Source organism: Zingiber officinale, chromosome 5B (assembly GCF_018446385.1).
Source record: "Zingiber officinale cultivar Zhangliang chromosome 5B, Zo_v1.1, whole genome shotgun sequence".
Taxonomy (NCBI): domain Eukaryota; kingdom Viridiplantae; phylum Streptophyta; class Magnoliopsida; order Zingiberales; family Zingiberaceae; genus Zingiber; species Zingiber officinale.
The window spans coordinates 82,790,604-82,806,160 of NC_055995.1; the positions used below are offsets into that span (position 1 = coordinate 82,790,604).

At 41.8% G+C, this 15,557-nt stretch overlaps 2 protein-coding genes and 1 long non-coding RNA gene across 3 annotated transcripts; 2 read left to right on the top strand and 1 right to left on the bottom strand.

Annotated features, from left to right (window-relative positions):
- Window positions 1-89: 89 nt before the first annotated feature.
- LOC121984713 lies at window positions 90-739 on the bottom strand. Its single transcript, XR_006112974.1, has 2 exons — window positions 601-739; window positions 90-530 (listed from the first exon to the last, which is right to left on the bottom strand). It is a non-coding gene; the product is annotated as an uncharacterized LOC121984713 (long non-coding RNA).
- LOC121984712 (ESCRT-related protein CHMP1) lies at window positions 624-8,084 on the top strand. Its single transcript, XM_042537813.1, has 2 exons — window positions 624-1,434; window positions 7,938-8,084. Exon 1 carries the CDS (start codon window positions 809-811, stop codon window positions 1,421-1,423), a length of 615 nt encoding a protein of 204 aa, XP_042393747.1. The 5' UTR covers window positions 624-808; the 3' UTR covers window positions 1,424-1,434; window positions 7,938-8,084.
- An 806-nt stretch (window positions 8,085-8,890) lies between these two features.
- Window positions 8,891-13,866, top strand: LOC121984715 (NF-X1-type zinc finger protein NFXL1-like). Its single transcript, XM_042537815.1, has one exon. The coding sequence runs from the start codon at window positions 10,417-10,419 to the stop codon at window positions 13,675-13,677; it is 3,261 nt and encodes a 1,086-aa protein (XP_042393749.1). The 5' UTR covers window positions 8,891-10,416; the 3' UTR covers window positions 13,678-13,866.
- The last annotated feature ends 1,691 nt before the right edge of the window (window positions 13,867-15,557 follow it).

The window sequence follows — 15,557 nt, forward strand, 5'->3', positions numbered from 1 at the left end:
GATTCGAAATTTTTTAAATCAATTTTAGACGAAATTGGTTGAGCTTCTTGTAGAGAAAAGATGAGGGGTATTTGAAAAAAAAAATTGGGTAACAGTGAAACTCAATTAAGTGATTAAGTAAAATAGTATTAATACTTTGATCTCTGGGGGGCAAAATGAAAATAAGTAAAGTACAAGAGGTTTAATAAGAGTTTCTCCGCGATCTCTTGGATTCCATTTGTCCGTGTGAATTCACCGAAATGCCCTTCTTTATTGTCTCTGTTTCAAGTCGCTGTCCGCCTACATAAATGCTTTGGCTTTTTTTCTTCTTCCACCTCAAGCTCCACTCCCTGTCCCTACCTTGTTTTCCTATTCTTTCTCTCGCTTTCTTGACCTGGCCATTGGAGAAGCCTTCCACCCTCCTCCTCCTTCTCCTGCTTGTGGATCAAGCCTGGCATTTTGCATTCTCCTCTGGGAATTGCAGTTGGCTTCGGCATTCCGCACAGGAAGACATAAAGATGAAAGGGACGTGAGCAGGCTGCAAATTATCACTGACCAAGGAGACTCAGTTGATTTTTGGTACAGTAAATAATTTTATCTTAGAAAGAAAGGGAATTTTACCATTCAACAGAGGAGTATTGCGTTGAGGCTCTGCATTGATGGTTGTCGAGGACGACTTGAGGCACGAACGAGAGATCAAAGCCTTTAACAACTTATTGGGCCACTATATTAGGCCTCAATAAAGCCCAAATAAAGTCGTTAACAATAGGAATTCCTTTTCTCCGTCTCCGGCCATCTTCGCTAGCCCTAAGCCGCCTTCGTCGGCGCCATGGGGAACACGGAGAAGCTGATGAACCAGATCTTTGAGCTCAAGTTCACCTCCAAGAGTCTGCAGAGGCAGGCGCGCAAGTGCGAGAAGGAGGAGAAGTCCGAGAAGCTCAAGGTGAAGAAGGCGATCGAGAAGGGGAACATGGACGGCGCCAGGATCTACGCGGAGAATGCCATCCGGAAGCGCACGGAGCAGATGAATTACCTCCGACTCTCATCCCGGCTTGACGCCGTGGTCGCACGGCTCGATACGCAGGCCAAGATGCAGGTCATCGGGAAGTCGATGGGGTCGATCGTCAAGGCGCTTGACTCCTCCCTTGCCTCCGGAAACCTACAGAAGATGTCCGAGACCATGGACCAGTTCGAGCGCCAGTTCGTCAACATGGAGGTCCAGGCTGAGTTCATGGAGGGCGCCATGGCTGGCTCTACCAGTCTCTCCACTCCCGAGTCAGAGGTCAACAGCCTCATGCAGCAGGTTGCTGATGACTACGGTCTTGAGGTTTCCGTAGGTCTCCCTCAAGCTGCGTCGCATGCCATCCCTTCTGCCAAGGAGAAGGAACCGGTGAATGAGGACGATCTTTCGAGGCGCTTGGCAGAGCTGAAGGCGAGGGGTTAGCTCCTCTCAAGGTGACTCTTTGATTTTGTATAATTTATCTTTCTCCTTATTTGTCAACGAAAGTCAAAACAGGGGATCTATATTGAGGAATGAACATTGTTTCCCAATGCTTGCTATACTATATATTTTGTTCAATTGACCATTTTATAATTAGTGTAAGATTACAATAAACAATTGTCATGTTGCTGTTAATGCCCAGTTCCATAGGACCTGTATCTGGAGGTTGAAAGAAAGAGTCGAGTCAGCTTCCTTAATTAGCGGTTGAAGATGGTTATCTCAGTCAATCTAGTTTCTCACATTTAATTTATGCTAATATTGTAAAGAAAAACGAAGCCACCCAGAAGGAAGACCTCGATGATCGAACCGTGAAGAAGAATATTAGAAGAGAGGAGAGACTTGAAAATACTGTTTTATTTTTCTTGCTTGCTAAACACTTACACCATCGACCCTTTAAATACACTACAAGAGATAAAGATAACATTATACTAATCCCACTAAACCATGTAAGTAGGAATGACTCGTACCACTAACCATGTAAATAGGGATGACTCATACTACTAACTTGATCCTAAGAAAATAAAGAAATCTTATCACCACGTGGCCAACATCACTTTAATTTGTAACACTCCCCCTTAAAGTGATGTCTTCCGAATCAGCCCAAGTTTAGAACGTAGGTCTTCGAATGGACCCTTTGAAAGGGGCTTTGTAAAAATGTCAGCGATGTTATCTTCACTTCGAACAGCAACCATGTCGATAATCCCGCTAAGCACTTTTTCACGGATGAAGTGATGCTCAAGTTCAATATGTTTCGTCCTTGCGTGGAAGACGGGATTTGATGTAAGCTTGATCGCACTTAAGTTATCTCCATGAATAGGAACCGATCCATCAATGGGTTCTTGGAGATCTTCAAAAAGTCTACGAAGCCAAACACATTCTTGAGCGGCATGGGCCGAAGCTTTATACTCGGCTTCGGTGGTGGACAGTGACACCGAACTTTGCTTTTTGCTGCACCATGAAATACTTGTTTTTCCGCATAAAAAAACGAATCTGGATGTTGATCTTCGATCATCTAAATCTCCACCAAAATCAGCATCCACAAATCCTTCCAAAGAGAATTTTGCACCCTTCTTGTAAAATAAGTCCATGTCAAGAGTGGAATTAACGTACTTCAATATATTCTTTGCCTCCTCGAGGTGTGGCTTCCTCGGCGCTTCCATATATCGGCTAACAACGCCAACAGAGAAGGCAATATTTGGTCTTGTTATTGTCAAATAAATCAGGCTTCCCACAAGGACACGATAGAGATGGAGATCCGATAGTTGTGTTCCTTCGTCACGACGAAGCTTCGTACCTACATCGAGTGGCGTTGACCGCTTCTTCCCGTTTATCATTCCAAACTTCTCAACGAGCTTCTTGGCGTAGCTGGATTGAGACACAAAAATCCCATCATCCAAATTTTCAATTTGTATTCCGAGAAAGTTACTCACCTCGCCTAGCTTCTTCATGTCAAAGCGCAAGGATAGTTCTTCTTGAAGTCGAGCAACTTCTAAATGATTGCTGCCCGTTAATATAATATCGTCAACGTATAGTAGAACAACCACAAAAAATCCTTGGCTTTTCTTGACGAACAGACTTGAATCCGAGTCGGATACCACATAACCACAAAATTGTAAAAATTCTGCAATTTTTCCGAACCAGGCTCGCGGGGCTTGCTTTAATCCATAAAGTGCCTTCTTCAGCTTGCATGCAAAATCCGGATCACTTTCGGATTCAAATCCGATTGGCTACTCCATATATATATGTCTATCAAGCTCTCCATATAAGAATGCATTTTTGACATCTAGTTGCCATAGTTTTCACCCGAAATTAGCTGCTAAGGCAAGAATGGTGCGTACCGAAGTCATTTTCGCTACTGGACTGAAGGTTTCCTCGTAGTCTTCTCCATATTTTTGTGAGAATCCCCGAGCGACCAACCTTGCTTTGAACCGATCTATGCTCCCGTCAGCCTTCCTTTTAATGCGAAATACCCATTTACATGAGACCGGCTGCACTCCGGGAGGCTTCGGAACTAAGTCCCATGTTTCATTTTTCAGCAATGCATCCATTTCTTCCTTCATGGCAACCTTCCACTCCTTTACTCCTTTGGCTTCTTCATATGAAGAGGGTTCTTCATCATCAATTTGATTAGCAAGAAAGCATGAAAAAGTAGTGACGAAATTTTCATCTCTATAACGAGAAGGTCGATCAACATTTCTTCTTGGCCGTTGATTGTTTTGAACATTCTCGCCTTGGTCCACACTCCCCCTTTCTTCTTGAGTTTCTAGAGAAGAATTTTCTGGAAAGCGAGACAGCGGCAAGGTAACCATGTCAGTCTCTTCTCTAGGTGGCTCTTCAAAGTGATAGGAGGAAATCTCGTCGAAGATGACGTTGTGAGACACAACACATTTATTTGTTGTAGGATCCAAACATCTCCAACCCTTTCTTCGTTCATCGTAGCCGACGAAAACGCATTTAACTGCTTTTGCATCCAACTTACTCCTTTGAGAATTCTGCAAATGAACATAGCAAAGAGATCCAAATACTCGAAAATGCTTCACGTTTGGTTTAACACCATACAACAATTCATATGGTGCCTTGTTATTTGTCGAACTAAGGGGCGTCCGATTGATCACATGGGCTGCACAATTCATTCCCTCCGCCCACAGCTCCTTGGGCAATTTCTTCGCGTGCAACCAACTCTTACAAGTCTCCACAAGATGTCTGATTTTCCTCTCCGCAACTCCGTTTTGCTGTGGTGTATCCGGACATGACAACTCCCTTTTAATACCATTGTCTCAGCAGAAGGAGAGAAACTCATTTGAACAAAACTCGCCTCCATTGTCTGTCCGCAACGTCTTAATTTTTCTGCCTAATTCCCCTTCGACGATTTTCTTGAAGTCAAGAAAAATAGAGAATGTCTCTGACTTATGCTTCACAAAATAAACCCACATGAACCGAGAATAATCATCTACGAACAACAACATATAATTACCTTCAGAGTAGGATGTAGTTTTTGTTGGACCCATCAAGTCACTATGGATCCGTTCTAAAGGAGTCGTGCATCGAGAGGTTGAGTTCTCAAAAGTAAGTCGATGTGACTTTCCGAATTGGCACCCTTCACAAACTCCTTCATTGTCAATCTTCATGGAATCAGGCAACCCTTCCACCAACTTCTTTTAGATAATGGCCCTCATTTTGTCATATTTATATGACCAAGTCTCGCATGCCACAAGGAAGATGTATCATTGCTCCTCATCTTCTCGATATAAGAATTTGACGTCGACAAGACAAATAGATCTTTCACCCTCGTACCTGTATGAACAACATCGGCCTTGATTTCCTTGACGTTCCGAAGAAACTTCACATCTCGCGGCCCGAAGAGCACGAAATTTCCAGCATCCACCGCATTTGCAACGGAGAAGAGGTTCTTTTGTATCCCTGGTACATGATACACACTATTGAGAGTGATTGATTCCCCATGGTCATTATCGACGACAACCGTGCCTTCCTTTCGAATTTTATGAACAGTATTATCTGCGGTCAAGATCCCACTCCTACCGTCGTGTGTCCAAGAATGCGAGAGGATGGACTCATCTCCGGTAATGTGGTGACCACATCCGGAATCCACGATCCACTCTTTGTTGGTAGAAATTTTCTCGTTTAAACTTCCTTCAGTCATCAAGCAAGGCACCCACTGTGAGTCTTCGATGATTGAGTCTGCGAGAAAACAATGACTCCAATCTTCTTCCTTTTGTTCTTCTCGTTTCTCCGCAACATCCGCATAATTCCCTGCCTTCAACTTAACTCGACAATTCCTCTTGATATGGCCGAGTTTGCCGCAACGATAACACTTGAAACTTTTCTTCGGTAGCTTCGAAGATTCTCTTTCCGGTTTACTTTCATCTTTCATCGAGTCACCTTTCTTTGTGAACAAGGCATTGCTTGTTTCTTCCTTGATGCGCGTTCCGGCCATTTGTCTAGCCAACAACTCTTGCGAGGAGAGAAGATTCTCAAACTCTTCAAGCGACGGTTGTTGAGCCCACCCTTGAATTGAGGTGACAAATGGAGTGTACTCCGGCCGAAGTCCACGAATGATATACCGCTTCAACCGAGCAATCGAGATCTTTTCTTCGGGATTTAGAAGAGAGATTTCCGAACACAAGTTCTTCACTTTCAGAAAAAATTCTGAACATGACATTCCATCTTGCTTTGCAACCGCCAACTCATTCTCGAGTAATTGTAGTCGAGCTTCATTCTTCTTGTTGAACAAACGATCAAGCGTATCCCAAATCTCTCGAGCCGACGCACATCCCATTATATGCTCGAAGATCTCATGTGAAATAGACCTCTTTAAAACAAACTCTGCCTTCGCATTACGTTGCTTCCAATTCTTGAGCGCTTCCGCATTAGCGGGGGCGTCCTCCGGAGCAACTACACCATTGATGACGACGACATCCCATAGATCTTCACCAACAAGATACGATTCCATACAGGTTTTCCAAATCCGATAGTTGGACTGATTCAAGAGTATCATACCAAGTCCCGCAATACGACCACCACCTTCCATCTTAAAAGCGATACCTTCTTCACGAATGCAACTTGGCTCTGATACCATGTAAAGAAAAACGAAGCCACCCTGAAGGAAGACCTCGATGATCGAACCGTGAAGAAGAATATTAGAAGAGAGGAGAGACTTGAAAATACTGTTTTATTTTTCTTGCTTGCTAAACACTTACACCATCGACCCTTTAAATACACTACAAGAGATAAAGATAACATTATACTAATCCCACACTAATCCCACTAAACCATGTAAGTAGGAATGACTCGTACCACTAACCATGTAAATAGGGATGACTCATACTACTAACTTGATCCTAAGAAAATAAAGAAATCTTATCACCACGTGGCCAACATCACTTTAATTTGTAACAAATATGATACTTAGCTGCCTATATAGAGCAACTTATGGTGACTTCCCTTGCAACCTGTATTGAATTCTATGATAATTGAAGGCTGATGTAGATGAGTTAGGTTGATCTTCAAGATTTTTTGAAACTTTACTAGGAATTATCATATCAACGAATGCTTTTACCTACATTTACTTAGTGACATACTACTAATAGTTACATCTCAATGATTAAACCATTATCATTTGATATCCTATTAATTTGAAATATCTCCATTGTTGCTGGCGTCACACTCAATTTGCTCTTGCCCACCTCACTGCCAATTTTGCTGCTGTTTGCGCAAAAACAACTTTATTGTTGCCTAATGCATGACAGCTCAATTTGTAAAGTTTTCCACTCTATACAATTGTTGCCTGTAGAGTGTGTAGCTTGAGATAGAAGTTTGTGCAGGAGAGGAGTTTGCATAGAAGTGTTTCGCGAATGAGTTTGCTTCTTTGTTGAGGAGTTTGCTTGGAGAGGAGCCTGTAGTTTTTGTAGAGAAATTTTAGGACAATTATTATTATTTTTAATATTCTGAGTGTTTTTTCCCATTTTCCTTGGTATGCACTTGATTTTGCAGCACCTGGTATTAAACACTTAGACAGGTGGTGCATGTCTAATAGTGCCGACCTACCTAGGTGTGGTGGTGTTCAGGCTGCACCTAGTCTTTCCTAGGCGCACACACAAGCAATTACTCAAGTGACCTTTAAAAATATTGCCTTGAAAAGAAAGAGAGAAAACAAGGGAGCAATAGCTTGTAGGACATTGATATTTCAACAGCAATACTTGCAGTGGACACTTGACACCTCTATTTGTATAAGTTTTCTGAAATAATCTTATCAGACACTTAGATCCAATGATTAGATACTTGTGCCAAAGTTCTAGTAACATATTTAGTGAGTGGGGTCAAAATGTCATGCAAGTCACTATTGAGAGGCAGAATTAATTGGATCTGGGCTTGTTCTTTAGCGAGTAGAGAAATATAAAATCTCGCGATTTTTCTCTGACTATACAGATTTCTATTCTATTTTTAGTTGTGTTCTTCAGATGAATTCTTCAACAAACTGCTCTTCTGCTAGTTTATTGAAAAGATTGCAAACAGGTCCCTTGACAATTATCCTTAACCACGAGCTAATCCTTTTCACTAACAACAAACCAATCTATTAAATTATGTTTACCCTCGGAGGAGCTTCATGTCACAGAGGTTAAACATAAAGCAGTTAGTTTAAGTATGAAGATAATGATGTATTTGGCATAGATGTGTTAGTTAGTTAGTACAAGTTTCAAGATCCTTTCGTCGCTCTGATGCAGATATGTCAATTCAGCTTTCATATTACTTGCCCTACAAATTCGGGTTAAGTTCTATCCATCTTCGTTTTTATTGTTATTTAGAGTATTCTACTTTTATGGGCATTGCATATTCTTTGCTATAAATTGCTAAAGTGATTATTATTTCCATTGTTTTCATGAGCTTTGTCTGTCTTATTTGCGAGACACTTTATTGATTTCTTTTTCTTTCATTTCAGGTGTCGGAGAAATCTTGTTGAAACCACTATAAGTGCATCGTCTATGCTATTATTCTTGGTGTCTGTCAATAATGCTTCATAGCCGTGTAGCATACATGTGTAACAACAATCAATTATCAATTCCATTACATATTTGAACTGGGAAAATCAAACAGACTGTTTTCAGAGCTTATGATGGATCTATAATACACTTGTTGAAACTTGTGGTGGGTCCACCAAATTGATTGAATCCTTGGTGCTTTCTCCAGACCAACTTAACGACACTTGAGATTCAACAATGGTGAAGTGCTTTTGTTGCTTGCTGCATGAATAAGTAGGATATCAAATCAGTTTGATCAGTGGTTTAGAGGATGACTGTAAAAACTTGCTCTTTGAGTTCCTAATTGCCTTAAATTGAAATAAGTGTTAAATCAAGTTAAATTATGAGGTTGGTTGGTGATGTAATTTATGTCCTAATTGGTTGATCCAGCCACCATCCATGACTTGACAGCACCAACCTATGCTGATCTCACCACCATTAACTGGTTCATGTCCATTAGGAAGCCAACAAATGTGAGCAATTTACTTTTGCATGGAGACAAGGATTAAATAAAGGGAAATAGTCTAATTATCTTCATCACCTTTTGATAAAGGGCTCTAATTTGACTAGCAATAGTCATTCTTGTCCCTCAAATAATTGGATAAAAACAGAAGCCTTTTAAGATGATTATCGTTTTGGCTTAATCTATTTGTTTTTAATGACTTTTTTTTGCTTTTGTGTTATTGTGTGGTTGATTATGCTACCTCATTGATTGAATCAAAAAATCACACTGACATTATGAATATAAGATTGTGATCGAATGAGTTTATTTAGTTTCCCATTTTTGTGTTATTTTTGGCAGTAAAAGAAGAACATCCAGAGTGTTTGTTGAAATGCCTGAAGGAGGCGAAGAAGCAAACCTGAGAGCCCAGAGCAGACAGCGGCCTTGACGGGTGTGCCTGCCTGGCTTTGTCGGGTCGGGCGCGGATTGCGCTGGGTGCCTGCCATTTCCACCCGACAAAACTTCGTCTCTTCGTTAAATTCTTCATGCATTTCCATGCACGCCACTTAATTTACGGACACAGTTAGTCCCATACATCTTCATCAGCAATCTGCCAATATGATTTCAAAAAAAACACACACAAGAAATTAATGCTCACTCATTCATCCCATAGATTGGCCTCAAAAGGCATTCCAGCTTTTAATGATCTCCGATGTGAATTTTTGTACTCTGCGTTCTGCAACAGTATAACCAGAAGAGAAAAAAAACAAAAGAAAGAAAGAAAAAGTTGAGGTTTACACTTCTCTCCTCTCCTCTCCTCTATATATGCCTTTCTCCTCTCCTCAATATCCATTCAATTTTCTTCTGTGTTACACTTCTTGTGTGAATACATGGGCTCTCTCTGTTGTCTTCCACAGCTTTCTTGAACTGCATGCTTGCAGATACATTTATGAGTCCGGTTGCAGTTCAATGAAGCTGTGGGAAATCACAGAGATGGTCGAGCAGTTTAATTTTATCCTCTCTTGCATCAATTTAGCTGTCTAATTACTTCTCGAGACCAGTTTTTTCCTCCCCAGAATACTTCACATGGCATGAAGATTTCTGAATTCAGTTGTTTCCTTTTCTACTTTTTAAAAAGCTGAAAATTGTTCAGATATTAATTCCAATTGATTTATTTTCTACAAATTTTTGGAGTGGGCACCTGGTCCTCCCTCATCATGCAAGGAAAGATGATGCTCTTCATGATGAGATATCAAGTCTGGCTATTTTTATTTTTCTTAAAAAATAATAATTTAGATATCTTTTTTTATGGTGTTAAAGCTTAATTAATTATATGAGATAATCATGTGTTTTAGAAACACTAAAGTGTATTATTCTGAACAATATACGTTGTATTTGATTACTGACTTATAAATCTACTTCATCAGCATATTTTTTTCATATCACTTCTGGTAATTTTATTTTTACCAGAAAATCTTCATCCGAATAGCACCGATTTATGTTTTGAATTTATATATAATAATAATGTAATCCGAGAGATAAATTGAATAATTTTGACGTCGTTGAGTCAATAGAAAGGTTGGGTTTGATCTTATTGGGCCGCTCAAGGGCCCATTTAAGAAATGAGGATTGTGAAATTTATTCATATGCCGTTGGCTTTTTTTCGTATTATTCTTTTATTTTTTTTATCCATTGAAATTTTTTCGTGTCCTCCAAGTAATATCATGGGGAAGACGGTTCTCGATATATATATTATTATTATTTTTTATAAACTAAAGGCCGAATGATTTGAAAGCATTTAACGCCGTGGCTTTCTGGTAATAAAAGGCGTCGTCAAGTTCTCCTTTCCATCGCAAGAGAGGATTCGCCCTCTTCTCTATCGTCTCCTAGGGTTTGCCTTTATCTTCCCCAATCTCACGGCTACCGGATCCCAAATCGAAGGATTTGTCTCGTCCAGTATGAGGCCGACCACCGCCGAGAGAAGCCAGCAGCAGCAGCAGCAGCAGCATCGCAACGACCGGAGGCCTCGCCCACATCACCGACCTCCTTATGCCTCTGGTGATCGCCAGGAATGGGTTCCCCGCGGATCCGCCTCCGCTTCTATCCTTCCTACTCCGCCGCCACCGGCAGTCTTCGAACCCGAACCCGCCTACCGACATTGGCACCGCCAGCCTCGGCCGTCTCCACCGGCTTCTGCGGCGGAGAAGCCGACGTCGGAATACGGGCCGGACCTCTCGATGCCGCAGTTGGTGCAGGAGATTCAAGACAAGCTGGCGAATGGGACGGTGGAGTGCATGATTTGCTATGACATGGTGCGGCGATCGGCCGCGATCTGGTCGTGCTCCAGCTGCTACTCAATCTTCCACCTTCACTGCATCCGCAAGTGGGCCCGTTCGCCTACGTCCTCTGATGTCCCGTCCGCCGGCGGGGGGGATGGCGGCAGCGCGGGATGGCGGTGTCCTGGGTGCCAATCGGTGCAATCCATATCTGCCAAGGAGCTATCTTATACTTGCTTCTGTGGTAGCCGACGGGATCCTTCGAATGATCTTTACCTCACTCCCCACTCCTGTGGAGAACCATGCCGAAAATCACTTGATCGGACTGCGCCCAATAAGTTGGCGTCGGATGATGATGGTGGTTACCATTGTCCCCATGTCTGCGTCCTCCAGTGCCACCCTGGGCCGTGCCCACCGTGCAAGGCCTTTGCTCCAGACCGGCCTTGCCCATGTGGCAAGACGATGATTGTCCGACGATGCTCTGATCAAAATAGTCCCTTCTCGTGCGGGCAGCAGTGCAATCGTCTCCTTTCTTGCGGCCGCCACCGGTGTGAATTGATTTGTCACACTGGTTCGTGTAGCCACTGCCGAGTACTTGTTACTACTGTTTGCTTTTGTAAGAAGAAGACTGAGGTTGTTCTTTGTGGTGATATGGCGGTGAAGGGAAACGTAGAAGGTATTCAAGATGGGGTCTTCTCGTGCAATTCTGCCTGTGGTAATATTCTTTCGTGTGGGAACCATTTCTGCCGAGAAAAATGCCATCCTGGGTCTTGCGGAGAGTGCGAGTTGCAACCAGATAGGATAACAAGTTGCCACTGTGGAAAGAACAAACTGGAATATGTAAGGAAGAGTTGCCTGGATCCGATTCCAACTTGTTCTGAAACTTGTGAAAGAGTCCTTCCTTGCGGAATTCATAGGTGCAAGGAGACCTGTCATGAGGGAGATTGCCCACCTTGTTTGGTGCTGGTTGACCAGAAATGTCGATGCCTCTCTTCAAACAGAAAAGTGGAATGCTACAAGGCCTCTGAAGAAAGCAAAAATTTTCTCTGTGACAAGTCCTGTGGTAAAAAAAAGAACTGTGGCAGGCACCGGTGCACTGAACGTTGCTGTCCTCTCTCTAAAATTGCTGGAGCGATTTCGAACAGTGATTGGGATCCTCATCTGTGCTCCATACCTTGTGGAAAGAAGCTCAGATGTGGGCAACACTCTTGCCAACTGCTTTGCCACAGTGGTTACTGCCCACCTTGTCTTGAGACTATATTCACAGATTTGACATGTGCCTGTGGAAAGACATCAATTCCACCGCCACTTCCTTGTGGTACTCCAAGACCGTCCTGCCCCCACCCTTGTTTGGTTTCCCAACCATGTGGTCACTCGGCTTCCCACACTTGCCATTTTGGAGATTGCCCACCATGTTCTGTGCCAGTTGTGAAGGAATGCATTGGAAGCCATGTGTTGTTAAGGAATATACCTTGTGGATCCAAGGATATCAGGTGCAATCAACTCTGTGGTAAGACTCGCCGATGCGGGATACATGCCTGTACTAGGACTTGCCATCCTCTTCCATGTGATGCTTCTTCTGCTTCAACATCTGCATCTGATGTGAGTGGGAAGTCTTCATGCGGACAGGTCTGCGGTGCACCTAGAAGGGATTGCAAGCACACTTGTAGTGCACCATGTCATCCCTCAGAGACCTGTCCTGATCTTAGGTGTGGAGTGCTTGTCATGATAACTTGTTCTTGTGGTCGAATTACTGCAAGTGTTCCTTGCAGTGCTGGAGGAACCACCAATGAATTCCATGTTGATACTGTATTAGAAGCATCCATTCTTCAGAGGCTTCCAACTTCATTGCTTCCCGTGGAAGCCAATGAAAAGAAGGTCCCTCTCGGGCAGAGGAAGCTCTCTTGTGATGAAGAGTGTGCTAAGCTGGAGAGGAAACGTGTCCTTGCAGATGCATTCGACATAACCCCTCCCAATTTGGATGCTTTGCATCTTGGTGAAAACTTAGCATCATCTGATCTTCTTGCTGATCTCTTTAGGAGGGAACCTAAATGGGTTTTGTCTGTGGAGGATAGGTTTAAGTTCTTGGTGCTGGGAAAGACAAAAGGAGGTGGCATCAAAGTACATGTCTTTTGTTCTATGTTGAAAGAAAAGAGGGATGCTGTTCGGCACTTAGCAGAAAGATGGAAACTAACAGTCCAAGCTGCAGGTTGGGAGCCAAAGCGATTCCTAGTGGTTCATGCTACCCCCAAGTCAAGACCTCCACCTCGTATATTGGGCTCGAAGCCAGGAGTACCGCTAGCTGCTCCACTTCCTCCACCATTCGATCCTCTAATTGATATGGATCCTCGACATGTTGTTTCAATGCTAGACATGCCTCGTGATGCAGATATCAGTGCCTTGGTGCTAAGATTTGGTGGGGAATGTGAACTGGTATGGTTAAATGACAAGAACGCTTTAGCAATTTTTAATGACCCAGCAAGGGCTGCCACAGCTTTGAGGAGGTTAGATCATGGATCAGTATACCAGGGAGCAGTGATAGTTTCAAGTTCTGCTGTGAGTAATGCATGGGGAACGAGGCCTAAAGAGGATGGAGTTTCCTCAAAGGTTAGCAATCCATGGAATAAGGTTGTTGCCCCTGAATCAGATTCTTGGGGAGGGGATTGGTCTTCTTCTGGGGTTAGTGCCGCAGCACCTGCTTGGAGGCCAATAGAGGCTGCACCAATCTCGGCATCAACAAATCCATGGAATGTTCTTGATTCTGATGCAACTATGAATTCATTGCCTGCTGAATCATCAGATCATCCTTTTGATTCCAGTGGTGAATGTAGCCCTACTGTGGAACCTGATACAGGTGGTGATGTGATCTCTGTGAGTCAGGGTGTTGCTGTTGACGAGACAGAGATAAAAGAGGTGGACGACTGGGAAGAAGCGTATGCATGAAGCCTCTTTTGACTTGTCTGAGTTGCTTCCCTTTGAATGTTGTTGAACCTTTGTTTTACTTTTGCAGCCAATTTATGTAAATCCATTATGTCGATGAGAAATTTATACTCCTCGATGCAGACTTATTGTTGCTCATCTTATTTTTGTTGTTTCTGGCAATACAGAATACTGCTTGAGCAATTCCTTTTTTGTGTTTTTTTGGGGGGGCCTAAACACTAATTAGTCAGTTGCTAGAGTGAAGAACGTCTTGTGCAAGTTCAGTTGTTGTGGAAACCATGGGAGAACTACAGGTGATCCTCTTATTCGTGTGAGAAATCATCAAAGAGAATGCAATTATCTTCTAGTATGAACTAAATTGTTAATTGGAACAATTTCATTATCAGAATTGCAATTTTATCAGTGAATCTAAACGGATAACTGTTGCCTCTTTATTGCATGGTTGAGCAATTGAGTGACTGCATGCTATTTCAGGTTGAATCTTCTTTTCTCATTCCACCTGTTTTTTTTTTTTTGGTACGAAAAGCATTAATTATGTTTTCAGTTTTATACCAGAAAATTCACTTGTAGCATCTATGCTTTTGAACATTCCTCTCATTTCTCATGGTTTATCTAAAAATTTATATTTCTTTCTGGTCTTAAACATGTTACTGCCAAAGTCTGGAGCTGTACGTGCTCATTGTTATGAACTTTGGACTTCTTACATAGCTCCAGATCATGTGTGAACTTTATCTATGGCATTCTGGAGGTAAGCTGATATGCAAGTAAAATGAATTTTTAGTAGTCTTTCTATGCATGCGATCTGTGTGTTTGTTTTGAATCTTTGCGCACACAGAAGAATGTTAATTTTGTTTCCTTTTGTATTAGTATTTAGAATTGGTAAAAAAAATGCTAACAATGCACATGAATCTCCATCTGCATAAATTTGATCCAAATAATTAAATGGTGATTGTTTTGGAAAGCCTTCACATAAGTTGGGTGTCATAGGCTTTTTACACCTGCGGCCCCTGTTGGTTGATGCATAAAGCGTATGCATGCTAAACCAATCCATGGTGCTAAAATTAAGTGATGTCCAAGTTAATGTTGATTTGATAAATCAGTTTAACATTCAAGAGGGTTTTATGTGCTTTACTTTTTGATTGTTTAGGTTAATTAATTTGATATATTATATAATAGATGTACACTTATATCATAAACCAGATGGAAACTCACATGTTTTCTTGGCAGAAGGTGTTATATGCTGGTAATATTAACTAATGTTGCTTCAAAAGAAGGTACGTATTGAATATGCACCAAATATGTAAGGTAATATTAACTAATATTTGACAACTGTGTATTGGAGGCAGACCTGTAAGTGCATGATCACATATAGAGGAAGATTTAGATTTATAAAGAGCAATGTATTTGTACAATACATTATTAGAGCAGTGTGAACTGACATTCTATTTGAATTTGGATAAACTTATATAGGTCTAATATCCAATGCATTTATATAGTTTGACCCATTTTCAAGCTTATAATATTCTAATAATATACAAGTCAAAAAATGAAACCTTCAACTTAATAATTTCAGGATCTCCTCTGAAGGGATCATTTACATTTTGTCATCTTTTCTGTTGTAATCAGCTCTCCAGCCAGTTAATTGTGCAAGACTTGCCGTTAGTTTTTAGGCTCTACTAGCCCAAGAATTCAACATGCTTTCTTTACCACAATCTACATAGCTCACACAAAAAATAAAAACGAAAATAATTTACACGGATTCCCAGCCATTTATACTGGAAAGAATAATGATAAAGTTGTAAACACCTAAAAGTTCCATAAATAATTTTCAATAGACAGATTCCTCTTTTTTCAGGACAGGATTAAATCAGCTGGTTCAGCCT

Excerpts from the sequence above, each read along its gene's own strand:
- LOC121984712 (XM_042537813.1), top strand. The coding sequence starts at position 809 with ATGGGGAACACGGAGAAGCTGATGAACCAGATCTTTGAGCTCAAGTTC.
- LOC121984715 (XM_042537815.1), top strand. The coding sequence starts at position 10,417 with ATGAGGCCGACCACCGCCGAGAGAAGCCAGCAGCAGCAGCAGCAGCAG.